Below are 18,000 nucleotides of genomic sequence, written 5' to 3' on the forward strand. Positions count from 1 at the left end.
ACCAGACTGTAATGTTGCCGGACAGGATGCTCTCTACAGCCCCAGAGTAGAAGCAATGAAGGATCCTCAGCGACACTCTGAATTTCCTCAGTTGTCTAAGGTGGTAAAGGCGCTGCTTAGCCTTACCCACCAGTGCGGCAATGTGCGTTGCCCACGTCAGATCCTCTGCGATGCGGACTCCCAAGTATTTGAAACTGCTCACCCTATCCACAATAGACCCATTTATCTCCAGTGGCGTGTACGTCCTTGGATGTTTAGCCCTTCTGAAGTCCACAATCAGCTCCTTTGTTTTAGTGACATTCAAGAGGAGGCTATTGTCCTGACACCAGAGTGCCAGATCAGCCACCCCCTCCCGGTAGGCCTTCTCATCGTTGTTGGAGATCCGGCCCACCACCACAGTGTCATCAGCAAACTTGATGATGGAGTTTGAGCTGAACCTGGCCCTACAGTCATGTGTGTAGCCACTAAGGGCTACTGGATCTCCCGGTTGTTAACCATTTTAATTCCTCTTAACATATTTATTTCTTGTCCTGTCCTATCCTGCCATCATTCTCTCCTGGGCCTTCTTCATTGCCACAGTGAGTCCATGCACAAATTGGAGGAATAGCACCACTGATTCTGCTTGGGCAGCTTACAACCCAATGGTATGACATCAAATTCTACTTTCCTTCACCTCCCCCCCCCACCCCACTGATGCAGTGAGTTACTCCAACACTGACTTTTTTTGTAAACCAGCACCTAAAGTCCCTCATCTCTCAATTTTACCAGAATGCTGCCTGGATTTTGTGGTATTAGCTTGGAGAGCTTGGACAGATTAGATTGATTTCTCTGGAGTTCCAGAGGCTGAGTGCAGACTTGAGAGAGGTATATAAAATTATGAGAGGCACAGATAGGGTAGACATTTTTCCCAGGAGAGAAGTGTCAAAGACAAGAGGGTATAACTTTAAGCTGAAAGGAATAAAACTTAAAGCAAATATTCAGGGCAAGTTTTGTGTTTAAACAGATGATGGTGGGTGCCTGGAACAAGCTGTCAGAGGTAGGTGGTGGAGTCAGAAATGATAGTGGCATTTAAGCGGTTTTTAGATAGGCGCAGAGATCTGCAGGGAATAAAGGGAAATGGATCCCGTGCAGGTGGATGAGATTAGTTTATCTTGGCAACATGTTTGGCAGAGAAATTATGGGGCTAAGAACCTTAGTTTAATGTTGTTCGTTATTATTCTGCAATAATACCTTGACCAGATGTTTTTTCTTTACGCCCAATTGGCACCATCATAACGTCATAAAACCATAAGTGATAGGAGTAGAAATAGGCCAATCACCCCATAGAGTCTACTCTCCCATTCAATCATGGCTGATCAATCTCTCCCTCCTAACCCCATTCTCCTGCCTTCTCCCCATAATCTCTGACACCATCTTTCACTTTGCAATGCAATTTCCTATGTTCCTACATTCCACATCTCAGACTTTACCTCGTGATTCCCCGTTTTCTGCATCAGCAAACTAATCTACAATCACTCCAAGTTCCAGTGAAATATCATTGACTCAAAATATTTTGTACATTTTGACGATGCAGCATTAGTTAATTTATTAAGTCACTTTTTGGTGGCAAGGGTACTTGCTTTGGAAACTGAAAATAAATTGCTTAAATCTTCCAAATCCTCACTTAAATGTGACGTATCCAGGCAACATGGAGGCAGCAGAAAAATTTGAGTTACTGCAGTTCTGGAACTTGGCAGCGCATATGGACATATGTTGGATACTAATTCAATTACCTAGATGGAGGAGTTGTGGAGGAACTGGCAGTGATCTTCTGTAAATCAAAGAGTGGTGGGGGAAGAATCAAGTCAAGCTTCAAAAGTTGACTGAAAGTCTAGTCAGAGAAATAGCTCATTTTATGTCCATTGAAACATGAACAATTTCAAGTTTTAGTATACATTTCAAGAGTCAAGAGTGTTTTATTGTCATATGTCCCAGATTGAACAATGAAATTCTTACTTGCAGCAGCACAACAGAATATGTAAATAATTTATATATCAGGAACTTTTTTTTCTCATTTATTAAATTGTTTACATATTCTGTTATGCTGCTGCAAGTAAGAATTTCATTATTCAATCTGGGACATATGGCAATAAAACACTCTTGAAATGTATATTATATAGAAATATACACATATACATATATACACAAACATGAGCCAAAACATTATGACCACTGACAGGTGAAGTGAATAACATTATTTTGTTACAATGGCACCTGTCAAGGGATGGGATATATTAGGCAGCAAGTGAACAGTCAGTTCTTGAAGTTGATGTGTTAGATGCAGGAGAAATGGGCAGGAATAAAGACCTGAGCGACTTTGACAAGGGCCGAATTGTTATGGCCAGACAACTGGGTCAGAGCATCTCTGAAACGGCAAGGTTTGTGGGGTGCTCCCGGTCAGCAGTGGTGAGTACCTACCAACAGTGGTCCAAGGAGTGACAAGCCACAAACCGGCGACAGGGTGTTGGGTACCCAAGGCTCATCGATGCGCGAGGGCAACGAAGGCTATCCCGTCTGGTCTGAACCGACAGAAGGTCTACTGTGGCACAAGTCACAGAAAATTTTAATGGTGGCAACAGGAGGAATGTGTCACAATACACAGTGCATCGCACCATGCTGCGAATGGGGCAGCGTACAGAGTGCCCATGATGACATAATGTTTTGGCTCATCAGTGTATATATATTTACATAGCCACACACACATACAAGCATGCACAAACATATACAAAAAATAAACAATAATAGTGCAATAATTCCAATAACAGTGTAAACACAAAATGCTGGAGTAACTCAGCGGGTCAGGCAACATCTCGGGAGAGAAGGAATGGGTGACGTTTCGGGTCGAGACCCTTCTTGAGACTGATGTCAGGGGAGGGGGCGGGACAAAAATAGAATGTAGTCAGAGACAGTAAGACTAGTGGGAGAACAGGGAAGGGGAGGGAAGGGGAGGGAAGGGGAGGGGATAGAGAGGGAAAGCTCGGACTATCTGAAGTTAGAGAAGTCAATGTTCATTCCGCTGAGGTATAAACTACCCAAGCGAAATATGAGGTGCTGTTCCTCCAATTTGCACTGGGCCTCACTCTGACAATGGAGGAGGCCCAGGACAGAAAGGTCAGATTGGGAATGGGAGGGGGAGTTGAAGTGCTGAGCCACCGGGAGATCAAGCAGGTTAAGACGGACTGAGCGGAGGCGTTCAGCAAAACAATTGCCAAGCCTGTGCTTTGTCTCGCCGATGAAGAGAAGTTGACACCTGGAACAGCGGATACAGTAGATGAGGTTGGAGGAGGTGCAGGTGAACCTCTGCCCCACCTGGAAAGACTGTTTGGCTCCTTGGATGGAGTCGAGGGGGGATGTAAAGAGACAGGTGTTGCATCTCTTGCGGTTGCAGGGGAAAGTGCCTGGGGTGGTTTGGGTGGGAAGGGACGAGTTGACCAGGGAGCTTCAGAGGGAACAGTCTCTGCGGAAAGCAGAAAGGGGTGGAGATGGGAAGATGTGGCCAGTAGTGGGATCCTGCTGGAGGTAGCGTAAATGTTGGAGGATGCGACGGTTGATGGGGTGGAAGGTGAGGACAAGGGGGACTCAGTCCTTGTTACGAATGGGTGGAGGGGGAGCAAGAGCGGAACTGCGGGATATCGAGGAGACCCTAGTGGGAGCCTCATCTATAATGGAAGAGGGGAACCCCCTTTTCCTAAAGAATGAGGACATCTCCGATGCTCTGGTATGGATCACCTCATACTGGACGAAGATGCAGCGTAGACGGAGGAATTGGGAGTAGGGGATAGAGGAAACAGGGTGGAAAGAAGTGTAGTCAAGATAGCTATGGGAATCAGTAGGTTTGTAGTAGATGTTGGACAATAGTCTGTTTCCTGTGATGGAGACGGTGAAATCTAGAAATGGTAGGGTGATGTCAGAGATGGTCCAAGTGAATTTGAGAGCAGGATGGAAATTAGTGGTGAAGTTGATGAAGTCAGTGAGTTCTGCATGGTTGCAGGAGGTAGAACCAATGCAGTCATCAATGTAGCAGAGGTAGAGTTTGGGGATAGGGCCAGTGTACGCTGGAACAGGGATTGTTCGACGTACCCTACAAAGAGGCAGGCATGCGAGTGCCCATACTACGCCTTCGATTTGGAGGGAGTGGGAGGAGTCGAAGGAGAAGTTGTTGAGGGTAGGAACCAGCTCTGCTAGGCAGAGGAGAATATTTGTAGATGGAAATTGGCTGGTTCTGCGGTCGAGGAAGAAAAGGTGGGCTTTAAGACCCTCCTGGTGGGGGATGAAGGTGTAGTGACTGGGCATCCATAGTAAAGATGAGGGAGTGGGGGCCTGGAAAATGGAAGTCATTGAGGAGACAAAGAGCATGTGAGGTGTCTTGGACCTAGGGGGATAGGATGGAGTCGAGGTATGTGGAAATTAATTTGGTGAGACATGAACAGGCAGAAACAATGGGTCTGCCAAGACAGTTCTGTTTGTGGATTTTGGGGAAAAGATACAATCAGGCCGTGCGGGGCTGGGGAACGATAAGGTTGGAGGCCTTAGAGGGCAGAGAGCCGGAAGTGATGAAATGTGTAATGGTGTTTGAGATTAAGGCCTGGTGCTCAAATGTGGGGTCATGGTCCAAGGATAAGTAAGAGGAGGTGTCTGAGAGTTGTCGCCTGGCCTCAGTCCAGTAGAGGTCAGAGCGCCAGACTACCACAGCACCTCCCTTGTCAGTGGGTTTGATTATCCAATCGGGGTTGCTGCAGAGTGAGTGGAGGGCTATACATTCGGGGGGGGGGGGGGGGGGGGGGGGGGGAAGAGAGAGGTTAGAGTACATCAGGTAAGTGGAAAATTTGAGGTGGTTGATGCCCTGCCAGCAGTTGGAAATGAAAAAGTCTAATAAAGGTAGATGATCATTAGGGGGAATCCAAGAGGAGGGGGTCCATTGGAGATGGGAGAGGGGGTCATCACTGGGTGGTGAGGACTCCTTCCCATCGAAAAAGGCCCGGAGGCGGGGGAAGAAGAGCTCTACATCGTGGCAGACCCGGAACTCGTTGAGGTGGGGGCGGAGGGGAACAAAGGTAAGGCCTATGCCGAGGACAGATCGTCCGTATCAGAAAGGGGGTTGGGGTCAAATGAGGGCAAGTGAGTAGATAGAGGCCGAGGTGATGTTTGGTGGGGGAATGGTGGGTGTTCAGAGAGGAGTGCATGAGGACTATTGTATGGGTGGGGAGTAGCTGGGGACACGTGGCTAAAAGGGGAAGACCCAGTGGAACCCCTAATGAGGTTCCCTGTAGGTGGGCAGGGGAGCAGTAGGACCCAGCACAGTCAGGCACCTTAGTGTTGGACTCTGCATTGTGGAGACCGTGGGCCCAGTGCGGAGCCTGGGACTCAGGTAAGGCGATGGCTGCAGCTCGCTGGTGGGCGGTGGAATGACGAGGGTCAACAGAGTAACAATAATAATAAGTGTATGTGGTTCAGAGCTTCTTGGAGGTTGTAGTGTTTAATGGCCTGTAGGGAAGCAGCTGTTCCTGCACCTGGACTTTACGGTTTTCAGGTTCCTGTACCTTCATCCCGATGCCAGGGGTAAAGTGAGTGTGTGGTCAGGGTGGTGTGGGTCTCTGATGATGCTGGCTGCCTTTTTGAGGCAGCAACTCATGTAAACCCCTTCGATGGTGGGGAGGTCAGAACCAATGATGGACTGGGCAGTGTTCACAACTTTTTTCAACCTTCTTCGCACCAGGACATTCAAGTTGCTGAACCAGGCTGCAAAGTACACGTGTAGGTTCAAGAGAATCCTCTCTGACATACCGAATCTCCATAATCTTCTCAGGAAGTAGAAACGTTAATGCGCTTTCTTTATAATTGCATCAGTGTGCTGGGTCCAGGAAAGATCTTCAGAAATATGCACACCCAAGAATTTGAAGCTTTTGGCTCTCAGCCATTGTCCTGTCGATATAGATAGGTTTGTGAGTCCTCATCCTTCCTCTTCCAAAGTCCACAATCAGTTCATTGGTCTTACTGACATTGAGGACCAGGTTGTTGTGCTGCCACCATCCAGTCAGTCATCTAACTCACTTCCTTACTCTGACTCATCATCATCTGCAATGAGTCCAACAATGGTGGTGTTGTCGGCGAATTTGAAGATGGAGTTTACACTGTCAGGCTACACAGTCGTTGAGTATAGAGTGAGTAGAGCAGGGGGCTGAGCACGCAGCCTTGAGGTGCTCCTGTACTGATGGCTATTGAGGAAGAAGTGTTTTTTCAAACAGACTGTGGTCTGTTGATAGGAAGTCCAGGATTCAGTTGCAGGGATGTGCAGAGACCCAGTTCCGTGAACTTGGTAACTAGCGTGGAGGGGATGATGGTATTGAACGCCAAGCTGGAGTCTATAAACAACAGCCTGACTTGGGTGTTTTTATTGTCCAAATGGTTCAGTGCAGAGTGGAGAGCCAGTGAGATCGCATCCTCCATTGACCTCTTGTGGCAATAGGCAAATTGTAATGGGTTGAGATTCTCGATGAGGTAAGTTGATATACGCCATGACCAATCTCTCAAAGCACTTCATCACCACGGATATTAGCGCCACTGGTCGATAGTCATTTAGGCATATCACCTTACTCTTCTTGGGTATTATTGATGCCCACTTAAAGCAATTGGGAACCTCAATAGAGGTTGAAGATGTCCGCAAAAACTCCAGCCAGTTGGTCTGCACGGGTTTTAAGAACTCGACCAGGTATACCATCAGGCCTAGATGTTTTCCGAGGGTTCACCGCATTGAAATATCTTCTGACATTGGCCTCTGTGACTGTATGGGGGCTCGGTAAGGCACTTAAGTGTTCTCCCTAGCAAAGCATGTGCAGAATGCATTGAGCTCATCAGACAGTGATGCTTCACTGTCGCTTGAGCGGCACCCTAATTTTGCCTTGTCGGAAGTGATTGCATTCAAGCCCTGCCACAGTTGCCAAACATCCACTTCATCCTCCAGCTTAGAGCGAAAGTCCCTTTTGATGGCTTTATCATATCTGGATTTCTTGTATACCTGTGTCACCAGACTTGAATGCCCAGGATCTGATCCTCAGAAGAATACGGGTCTCCTGGTTCATCCAAGGCTTTTGGTTAGGAAACACTCAGATGGTTTTTGTAGGAACACACTCATCCATACATTTCCTGAAGAATTGCTTCAAACAATGCTGTGTTCATTCAGTACACTACTTGATTTGCGTAGCCTCTAGAGTGAGAAACCCATAACTTTCAGACTCATGCCTCTAATTATAGAGAGAACATTTCTGTCGGCTGTCAAAAGCCAAGGACAATTCAGAAGAGTAGGCCATGTTAAAAAAGGTTGCAATAAAAACACAAAATGCTGAATCACTCAGCAGGTAAAGCAGCATTTGTGTCAGCTTAGAAAAGTGAAAAGTCAGTCATGAAAGATTAATTGTTGCTCTACCCACTGAATATTTCCAGTATTTGCAGTGTTTAATCTTTAGCTTTCTGATTTTCAATCACAATTGCACTCTCTGGAGGCAGTCCCTGGGTTACGTTGGGTTCTGTCCCTGAGAATATCCACAAGCTGGTTTACCCATTATCAGAAATATTTTTTTTCTATAGCTACCCACAATGTGTAATTCTACATACAGTCATAAAGTCATATAGCATGGAAACAGGCCCTTCGGACCAATTTGCCCACATCAACCAACATGCCCAATCTTCACTAGTCCCACCTGCCTATGTTTGGCCCATATCGTTCCAAACCTACCCTATCCATGTACCTGTCCAAATGTTTTTCTAAACATTGTGACAGTACCTGCCTCAACTACCTCCTCTGACAGATCATTCCATTTACCCTCCACCCTTTAGGTAAAAAAAATATGCTCCTATTAAATCTTTCCCCCTTCACCTTAAACCCATGTCCTCTGGTTCTTGATTCCTCTACTTTGGGTAAAAGACACTACATCTGCCCTATCCATTCCTCTCATGATCTTGTACATCTAACATCATCCCTCATTTTCCAGCGCTCCAAGCAATGTCACAGCCTACTCAACCTCTCCCTTTAGCTTAGGCCCTCGAGCCCTGTCAACATCCTCAAATCTTCTCTGCACCCTTTCTAGCTTAAAAACAACTTTCCTTTAACAGGGTGACCAAAACTAAACACAATACTCTAAATGTGGTCTCACCAATGTCTTGCATTTGCAATAATTCATTTCACTGAATAATCATAACATTACCCATAATTAAACTAATGGAATAAGCCAGTTTGCAGAATAGTATTTCAGCACAATCTATAACATCAACATCCCACAATGATTATCAAGCCAAGCAACCAACTCATGTTCAGAGTTGACAACTTTAAGGTGTTACACAACAGTATATTAAACAGTGGAAGCACTCTAGTACGAGTTGAATTCAGCAATTTCACAATGGTTAAAGCACTATCACATTCAGTCTTGAACCACCCAGCCTCCCATTGACTACATTTACACTTCATCCTGCCTCATGAAAGCGACCAACACAATCAAGAAGCATTACTTACACTCTGATCCCTTCTTCTCCCTTCTCTTGGGGCGCGGAAGATACAAAAGCTTGAAAGCACATATCGCCAGTTTGAAGAACAGCTTCTTCCCCACTGATATCAGACTCTTGAATGGACCATTCATAATCTATCACACTCTCCCAATCTATCATGTTGTTGCCCTTCCATGATTTTTAAAGTGAATTTTCTTGGTATTTGTAAAACTAATTTCTGCATATTGTTTCTTTTTCTCTTGCACTACACTGATACACTTATGAATGGTATAATCTTACTTATGAATGGTATAATCTGATTGAAAAGAATGCGAACAGTTTTCACTGTACCACAGTACACATGACAATAATAAACCAAAAACTCATAGCAACCTCAGTGCAAATAAATGTAATAAGTTAAAGAATCTGCAATCATTAATAGAGTCACGTGGGAGGTTGTCTTTAGCTCCCCCCTGAATAATCTGCTTCCAAGTAGCCAGTCTTCAGCCAAAATGATTTATTCTGCATTGTATCAGGAAATAACCAAGGATACTGAGCATCACAAAAGGCCCACAAACACAGACAACTAAGTCTGAAACTCATAGCTAAAACTTAAGAGGCAATAGCAGAAATATGAAGGCAACTGTCATTAAAGTGTACTGTGAAAATAGATAGGCAATAAATATTTAGAAATATTTTACAATTGACAATGTATATTCAGGGAGAAATGAATGCTGTCTGAGATTATATCAATCTGTGGGTAATTAACTGCAGAATGTTATCAAATTAAAAGATTAACATTAGGCCATAAGAGAGAATATTTTTTAAAAACAGCAAATGATATTTTAAAAAGAGGAAATAGACTATGAAAAGTAGCAGGAAATATAAAAAGTAAACGTGAAGAGTATATTATGAAAAGGAAAAGTTGTTATAAACTGTGTTCCTTAGAAAATTAGTCTGGGAATTCAGGTGTTGGTGGTATTCAAGCACATAAATATGGATAACTTCCCTGCACCTGAGCAGATGAATCTTCTTGGAAGCATTAGCTCACGAGGCACCAAGATTTGCACCCATTTCTTCCCTTCCCCTACATTCCTTCCTCTGGCTGCACAATTCACAACTCTTCAATCCTTTGTTATCTCAGACCCTTTGTCCAACCATCTGCCTATCAAAAACCCCGATTGCGTGTTCACCTCTGCCTGTATTACCTGGGTTCATCTTGCATGTCGTGTCCTGCCCCTCCTTTCCTCTAGCTTTCTCCCCACCATGCCCCCACCCTCCCCCCACCACAATCAGTCTGAAGATAGATCCCGACCCTAATCGTCACTATCCATGTTCTCCAGGGATGCTGCCCAACTCACTCAGTTTCTCCAGCATGTTTTGCCCATTTTGCCTAAACCAGCACATGCAGGTTTCTCGTTTCCACATTTACACAGGTCATGTTTTTTTAAAACATCCATGCAGTTTGGATATTCCTACCCAATGGAAACCAATACTTCTCAGCCTGCCCTTTCCACATTTCTCCATTCTTATTTAAAACTTCAATTGTAACTTTGAATGGGCATATTACCTTATTCTATCCTGGAGATTTTTTTTTAAATGTTTTTTTGCTCCTGTACCAATATGGGCCCATATGGCTAACGTTCACAAAATGATTTTCCCCAAATGGGAAAAAAAGACACAAAGTGTTGGAGTCACTAAGCAGGTAAGGCAGCATCTCCAGAGAACATGGACAGGTGATGTTTCAGGTCAGGACTCTTCTTCAGGCTGATTAAGGATCCAGATCAAAAATGGTAGCTATTCATGTTCTCCAGAGATGCTGCCTGATCCGCTGAGTTACTCCCGCAATTTGCACCTTTTCTTGTAAACCAGCATTTCTAATTCCTTGTTTCTCTCCTAATTAGAGTTTGTTAGGCTGTAAGGTGCCCAATGTTCTGTTATTGAATTTGGAGCTTATCCACGTCTTTAATTTAAAAAATCCATTGAAAGTTGCCCAATTTTAGTTTAGAGACACAGCATTGAAACAGGCCTTGCGGCCCTCCAAGTCCACGCCGACCACTGATCACCTGTTCACACGAGTTCTATGTTATCCCACTTTCTCATCTGCTCACTGCACACAAGGGACAATTTACAGAGGCCAATTAATCTACAAACCTGCAGGCCTTTGGGAAACCGGAACAGCCAGAGGAAACCCACATGGTCACGGGAGAACGTGAAAACTTCACAGACAGCATCTGAAGTCAAGATCAAAACTGGATCTCTGATGCTGTGAGGCAATGGCTCTACCTCTCTGTGCCATTAATTCTTACTCAACATCCCTACTTTAGTCATACTGGTCAACTAAAATGTAATGTCACTTAATGCAATTAAATTAGTTTTTTTTACAAAAAGCTCCTCGCCTTACTTCTTTGGGGAAACCAAGAAACAAGGTTTACCAAGACTAAAACCTTATATCACAAGCTGTACTGAAATTAAAACAATAGTATTAGAAAATAATGATGAGAGTCACTACTCAAAACTCAAAGGCTGCACGCTTTTGCCTTCAGGTCTAATTTAATTCCTCATTGACTTTTATCTTGGATTGTCTCTTTTGAAATTAATGTTTTAATAGCACCTTCCTCCTGACGAAATAACAGTTAACTGATGTCTACTTACTCAATCCCTCACTTCAAGGAATAGTTATCGGCACCTTTCCCCTTCAAAAATCACACCAAATCTTGCCTGACCTTGCTGCTTCACTAGAACTTGAGGTATAGACTTTAGAGATACATCATGAAACAGGCCCCTCAGCCCACCATGTCCACACCAACCAGCGATCACCCCATACACTACCTATCCTACACAATAGGGACACTTTACAACGTACAAAAGCCAATTAATCTACAAACCTGAAGATATACACAAAATGCTAGAGCAACTCAACTGGAGAGAAGGAATGGGTAACATTTCAGGTCGAGACCCTTCTTCAGACTGAGAGCCAGGGGGAGAGGGAGACAGAGATATGGAAGGGTAAGGGGTAAAAACGAGAGATCAAAGGGGACAAAGCTCAAAGAAAACGTAAAATGAATCATTATTAGCTATGGGGAAAGTAACAATGAGGCACACAATCAGTAAAATTAAATCAGGTCAGTGAAACTAGTCATAGAACTAGGATGGGGAGGGATGGTGGGAGAAGGAAAGCAAGGGTTATTTGCAGTTAGATAAGTCACTATTCATACTGCTGGGTTGCAAGCTGCCCAAGCGAAATATGAGGTGCAGTTCCTCCAATTGGCATTGGGCCAATTTGATAGTGGAGGAGGCCCAGGACAGGTCAGTATGGAAATGAGAGGGGAAGTTAAAGTGTTTAGCAACCAGGAGATCACGTAGATCTAGGCGGACTGCGCGGAGGTGTTCAGCGAAACGATCGCCGAGTCGCTGGTTGGACTCGCCGATATATGAGTCCTTACCCGGAACAACGGATACTGTAGATGAGGTTGGAGGAGGCGCAAGTGAATCTCTGCCTCATCTGAAAGGACTGTCAGGGTTCTTCGACGGAGTCGAGGGACGGGGTATAGGAACAGGTGTTGCATCTCCTGCGGTTGCGGCGAAAGAACGTGGGGAGGGGGTGGTTTGGGAGGGGTTGGGTGAATTAACCAGGGCGTTGCAGAGGGAACGATCTCGGTGGAAAGCGGAAAGGGGTGGAGATGGGAAGATGTGGCTAGTGTGAGAACCCCTTGGGTGATGGCAAAAATGTCAGAGAATTATGTGCTGAATGCGACGGCTGATGGGGTAAAAGGCGAGGACGAGGAGGACTCCGTCCCTGTTGTGACTGGGGTGAGGGGGAACAAGAGCAGAACTGTGGGATACCGAGGGGACCCATGTACAATGATCCGCTCCACATTTTCATTAATCTTTGTCCCCTTTGATGTCTCGTGTTCACACCTTACCCTTCCATATCTCCCTCTCCCCTGGACTGTCTAAAGCAGTGTCTCAACACAAAACATCACCCATTCCTTCTCTCCAGAGATGCTGCCTGTCCCACTGAGTTACTCCAGCAATTTGTGTCCATCTTCGGTGTAAACGAGCATCTGCAGTTCCTTCGTATACAACCTACAAACCTGTACGTCTTTGGAAAGTGGGAGGTCACTGGAGAAAACCCACACGGTCACAGGGAGAATGTACAAACTCCGTACAGACGGCACCTGTAGTCAAGATTGAACCCGGGTCTTTGCGCTGTCAAGCAGCAACTCTACTGCTATCGCATTGTGCACGCTCATAAATGTACATTTAAACAAGGATTACAAATAGAAAACAAAACATCCTGCACACTTGAATGCACCAAATTGTAACAGTTGAAAATGATGTTTAAATTACGTAGCCCTAAAGTCCTTCTAAGATTATTTATATATTTACAGTTTTAATGTAGACCATTACAGAAAGGTCATTTAAGGACCACTAACTGTATGCAGCACAAATTAACTACAACGCTACCAGAAACAAAAAAAATGTCAAAGGAGAGATCTGAGCTACAGAACAGTGTTAAGAACAGGATTTATAAATTAATGGTCATTTTAAGATTTTCTCCATTTATTTCCATTGGTTTCGCAGTCATTTTGATAGATCAATTTAAAAGGAGCACTCTGATCATGACCAGAGACTCCAGGAAAAATTATTTAGTCAAGACGTGATAGGGCAAATTGTCAAAATATTTAAAAGAAAATTGGGAAATGTTTGAAAGAATGTAGATTTCATCATAGTTTCAGACACTGAATGCATTGCTCACGAGTTGGTGCAGCAGGGAGTTTTCGATTTTTAAGTCATTAGGATGTTTTCTGGTCAGAGGTGACCTGTACAAGAGGCACTAGTTGTACCTGAACCGGAGGGGTACCAATATCCTTTATATCAGAATTAGATGACAAAATATTCATTTTAAATCAGAGAGGGCAGTGAGGAGGTGGATTGGACAAAATTAAATTCTGATAGGGTGTGGCCAGGGTTGCCATGGGGATAAATTGTAAATGTCAAGCAAACTGGTTAAAGAGAGCAGGAAGGAACTGCAGATGCTGGTTTATACCAAAGAAATTGACACAAAAGGCTGGAGTAACTCGGCGGGTCAGGCAGCATCGCTGTTTAGTAATTGTTTAGTTTATTTATTTTGAAGTGTACCGAGGTACATTGAAAAGCATTTGTTGCATGCTCACCAGTCAGCAGAAAAATAACAATACAAAAGCCATTCACTGTGTAGATACATGATAAAGGAAATTACACGAATAATCTTAGTGCAGGATAAAGCCAGTAAAGTTCAATTAAAGATAGTTCGTTGATTCCAGTGAGGTGGATAGCAGTTCAGGACTGCTCTTTAGTTGTGGTAGGATGGTTAAGTTACTTGATAACAGTGGAGAAGCAACTGTCGCTGAATCTGGAGGTGTGCATTTTCACACTTCTATACCTTTTGCCCAAAGGGAGAGGGGAGAAGAGGGAGTGGCCAGGTGCGACTCATCCTTGATTATGCTACTGGCTTTGCCAGGGCAGCATGAGGTGTCAATGGAAGGGTTGGTTTGTGCGATAGTCTGGGCTGCGTCAACAATTCTCTGCAATTTACTGCAGTCTTGCGTGGAGCTGTTCCCAAACCATGCTGTCATGCATTCCGATAAAATGCTTTCTACGGTGCATCTGTAGAAGTTGGTGAGAGATGTTGGGGACATGCCGAACTTCCTAAGCCTTCTAAGGAAGTAGACGTTGGTGTGCTTTCTTGGCCATTGCTTCAATATGAAGAAGTTGTCCAGAAGTTGTTGGTGACATTTACTCCTAGGAATTATAGGTTTTCAACCATCTCTACTTTGGCACTGTCAATACAAACTGGGTTATGTGTACCGCTTCGCTTGCTGAAGTCAATCACTATCGCCTTTGTCTTGCTGACTTTGAAAGATTGTTGTCTCGACACAAGGTTCTCAATCTCCTTCCTCTACTCTGTCTCAGCATTATTTGATATCTGGGCCACAATGGTGGTTTGCAAATTAGTAAATTGAATTAGATTTGTACATGGCTGCACAGTGCTGGGTGTACAAGAAGTAAAGAAGGGAGATAAAGAATAGGTGACATTTTGGGTTGGAACCCTTCTTCAGATTGAAAGTAGAGGCGAGGGGGAATAAACTGGATGCGAGAAAAGGCTAGAGCTGCCACATATGACCTCAGGAAGGGTGGAGCCCATAATGGCCAATTGTTGGCTGGGGAAGGTGTGATAACAAGAGGGGTACAATGATGCGAACAGAGGAACTGTTAGGATAGCGGAGGGGAGGGGAGGGGAGGGGAGGGGATGCAGGAGTTACTTGAAAATAGAGAAATCAACATTCATACTGCTTGGTTGTAAGCTGCCCATGTGAAATATGAGCTGCTGTTATCCAATTTGCCTGTGGCCTCACACTGACAGTGTGTGAATGGGAAGGCAAGTTAAAACGTTTGGTAACCAGGACATTGCATAGGCCAAGGCAGATTGAGGGTATTTAGAAAGAGACAAAATGAACATTAACAGTGAAATGAGGGCAGTGAGAGTTGAATACAAAGGAACACACAAGGTTGTGAAATTCAGACTTTTCCTTTTTAAACAGCACCAAAATATGGCGACTGTGCATTTGTGAGTTGTGCAAAAGAATTAAACTGTGCTGTGCTTAAGTGACAATAAAGAACCAATGAACCATTGTGGGATTGTAGGACATGCTTGGGCTTTGCTAATGGCGAGAGAAAAACTGAATAATTACAGATAACGTCTAACAGAAATGACCAATTTTGATATGGAGAAAGCGCGTCCACCACTCTAAGTACAACTCAGTATGGAGTCCAAAAAGTTCGCAATATGCCCATATAGAAGTGGTGTTCCTCAAGCTTATAGTGGAGAACACCGACAAAAGCAGTCTCAACGCTGGAAAAACCAAGTGCAGATTGTGATCGTTTGCCTGTCACACTAATCCTCCATCCCACTTAGTCTGTGGCCTGTTATATGGCTATAACAAAGCCCAACATAAGCCAGAGTAGAACCCTATCTTCCATATGTGTACTTTGCAGCCTCTGGACAAAACTGAATTCTACAACTTCAAGTAAACTGCTTTCTCTCTCTCTGTAATAGGACTGGCCAGTTTTGCTAGAGATCACTCACCTGTAAAATATTATCTTACTTTTTCCTCTTTGACATTTCTTTGCTTGCATTCTCACTAATTCCATTCATCTCATTGGCTATGTCCATTTTACTGCCACCACTACCTAAAAGAATGGATGACAATTTATCCTACCTCAGATAAGCCTCATCAGATAAGAGACATTTCCTCTCCATTTTCTCTCCAACTTAACATTAACTTATTTTGTCTTTTGCAAATGTATTGTTCCCACAAATGCTGTCTGACCTACTGACTGTTTCAACATTTTATATTTTTGTTACTTACCTAGGATTATAGGCAAGGGACAATATTCTAGGATGCATCATTCAATCCTAATTTTAAATTCACAAATTCTGTCCAAATATATTATAAACCAATGAGATATTTGATATGAACCGTTGCATAAACTTGTCAAGCTGCAATTAAACGTTCCTTCTAGCAAAGATTCTAACCAATTAGGAAAAGATAAGCCTTCAGCATAAGTTTACATTAAAGGAAATTCCATAATCAATGGCAATCGTGGAATTTATAATGGACAAAATTAATATGAAGCAACATAGTTGAAATATTTTAAAAGTGCAGTTGAATTGCTAAACAAGTTAATCTGTGAATTTACATCATGTTTAGTGCTAACTTCAGTACATCTCCCCAGACTAAAAACAAAAATGCTAACATGCCATCCTAATATCATGTTTACATTTTTACAAGGTACTTCCTTCTGAAAGTCGACATGTTTTAATTACATCAACCCAAAACCAACCAATGTTTTGTAGACAGGAAGGATTTTGAGATTTAAAAAATCGACTGCACCTAATAAAAGAATCAAAATATATACAATATCCCCAGCAATGTGACATCACAATGACAAACTGACTTCCCAGAGCACAACTGATTTTCAAAATACGAACATAATTATTTTGTTCAAAAACAATCATTTGAAATGGTTTAAGTTATAACTAAGTATTGCTTATTGTGAAACTCAGACCCATGTAAGATAAAACCTTACTTAAAACAGGGATTATTAACTGCGGTATACCTGTAATCTAACTCAATTGATGGGATCTTTAAACCAAACAACGATCGCTGGCAGTTTTCGTATACGTAATGGTACAAAATATACGAAGTTACAACTAAATTGTGTACATTCGTGTGTTTAAATATTTTACATTTTTTGCAATAAGTAGCTAATTTTAATTATTTTCCCCGTACACCTCTTTAGAAATGGAATTGAAACGAGGAAATAGGGAACTTCAGTACAAATATTAAAAGCGAATCTCCATTTTTAATTTCCATTAAAATAAATACACGTTGATGTACACGAGGCTTTTGTACATTAAAGCGTTGTAAGAGACAGAATAACTTATTATCTCGAGCTTTCGTTGTATGCAAAGTGTTTTAGTCCACTCCGTTTGTGATCAGAAACACGGGAGGCATGTAAATTAGTGGAGCGGCCTGAGCGGGAGGAGCTACATTGGGAAGTGTAACAGCAGAAGTAGATAGTCCAGCCCTGCCCAGACCGGTTACACCAACAGATCATTTATGTAATTAAAAAGAGAGAATGAGTGGCCTTGCCATGTCCTACCTGCTCCGGCTCTAATTCCGCAGCCTTTCTCTTTCTGCTAACTATTTTTCTCGCCATGGTACGGGAGGGAAAGTCTTTGAATCCACATGGAGGTAGAGTTGATAAGCGGTTAAGTGGACTAGGCCTTTGGGAGTGGACGACGTAAGAAATTATTTTAACTGTTCTCTACATCAAAAGCCCACCTCTTGCAAGTAGTTACTGCCAGGGTTGTTTTAAACCGACAATTGCCAGGCACCGTGTGCAGGCGGCGTTATTTTATGAAAGCCAGCCCGAGGCCGCGTGCGCACTCTCCACCCGCCGGAGGCTGGTGTCAAACAGTCGGCGCCGCCCTCACCCTGCGCTCCCCATCGATGGCCTTCCGGCTCCCCTCGCCGTGCGGGTGCGCACTCAATAATCTTCCGCCCGACCCTCCCCACACGGTGCGCACTCAATAATCTTCCACCCGACCCTCCCCACACGGTGCGCACTCAATAATCTTCCGCCCGACCCTCCCCACACGGTGCGCACTCAATAATCTTCCCGCCACCTGACCGACCCTCCCATCACGGTGCGCACTCAATAATCTTCCGGCCGCCCGACCCTCCCATCACGGCGCGCACTCAATAATCTTCCGGCCGGCGCTCCGCTTGCCGTGCGGATTCAATAATGCTCCGGCTGGCCGCCTGTTTTTCGTTAACCAGTGCCCTTCACGATGCGCACGTCACAATCTTCCGGCCGCAGAGGCTCTCGACACGTGCTCAATAGTATTGCGTGTCTGTCCACTGTGCGTGT

At 44.0% G+C, this 18,000-nt stretch overlaps 1 protein-coding gene across 1 annotated transcript in view; it reads right to left on the bottom strand.

Moving 5' to 3' along the window:
* dcaf12 (DDB1 and CUL4 associated factor 12) overlaps positions 1-17,639 on the bottom strand; it is a 72,692-nt gene extending 55,053 nt beyond the window's left edge. Inside the window, exon 1 of the mRNA XM_078431682.1 lies at positions 17,230-17,639. Within this exon, the coding sequence (XP_078287808.1) occupies positions 17,230-17,286 (57 nt within the window). The 5' untranslated portion in view covers positions 17,287-17,639. The remainder of the gene's footprint in view (positions 1-17,229) is intronic.
* Positions 17,640-18,000: the final 361 nt, after the last annotated feature.

Source organism: Rhinoraja longicauda, chromosome 1 (assembly GCF_053455715.1).
Source record: "Rhinoraja longicauda isolate Sanriku21f chromosome 1, sRhiLon1.1, whole genome shotgun sequence".
Classification (NCBI taxonomy): Eukaryota; Metazoa; Chordata; class Chondrichthyes; order Rajiformes; family Arhynchobatidae; genus Rhinoraja; species Rhinoraja longicauda.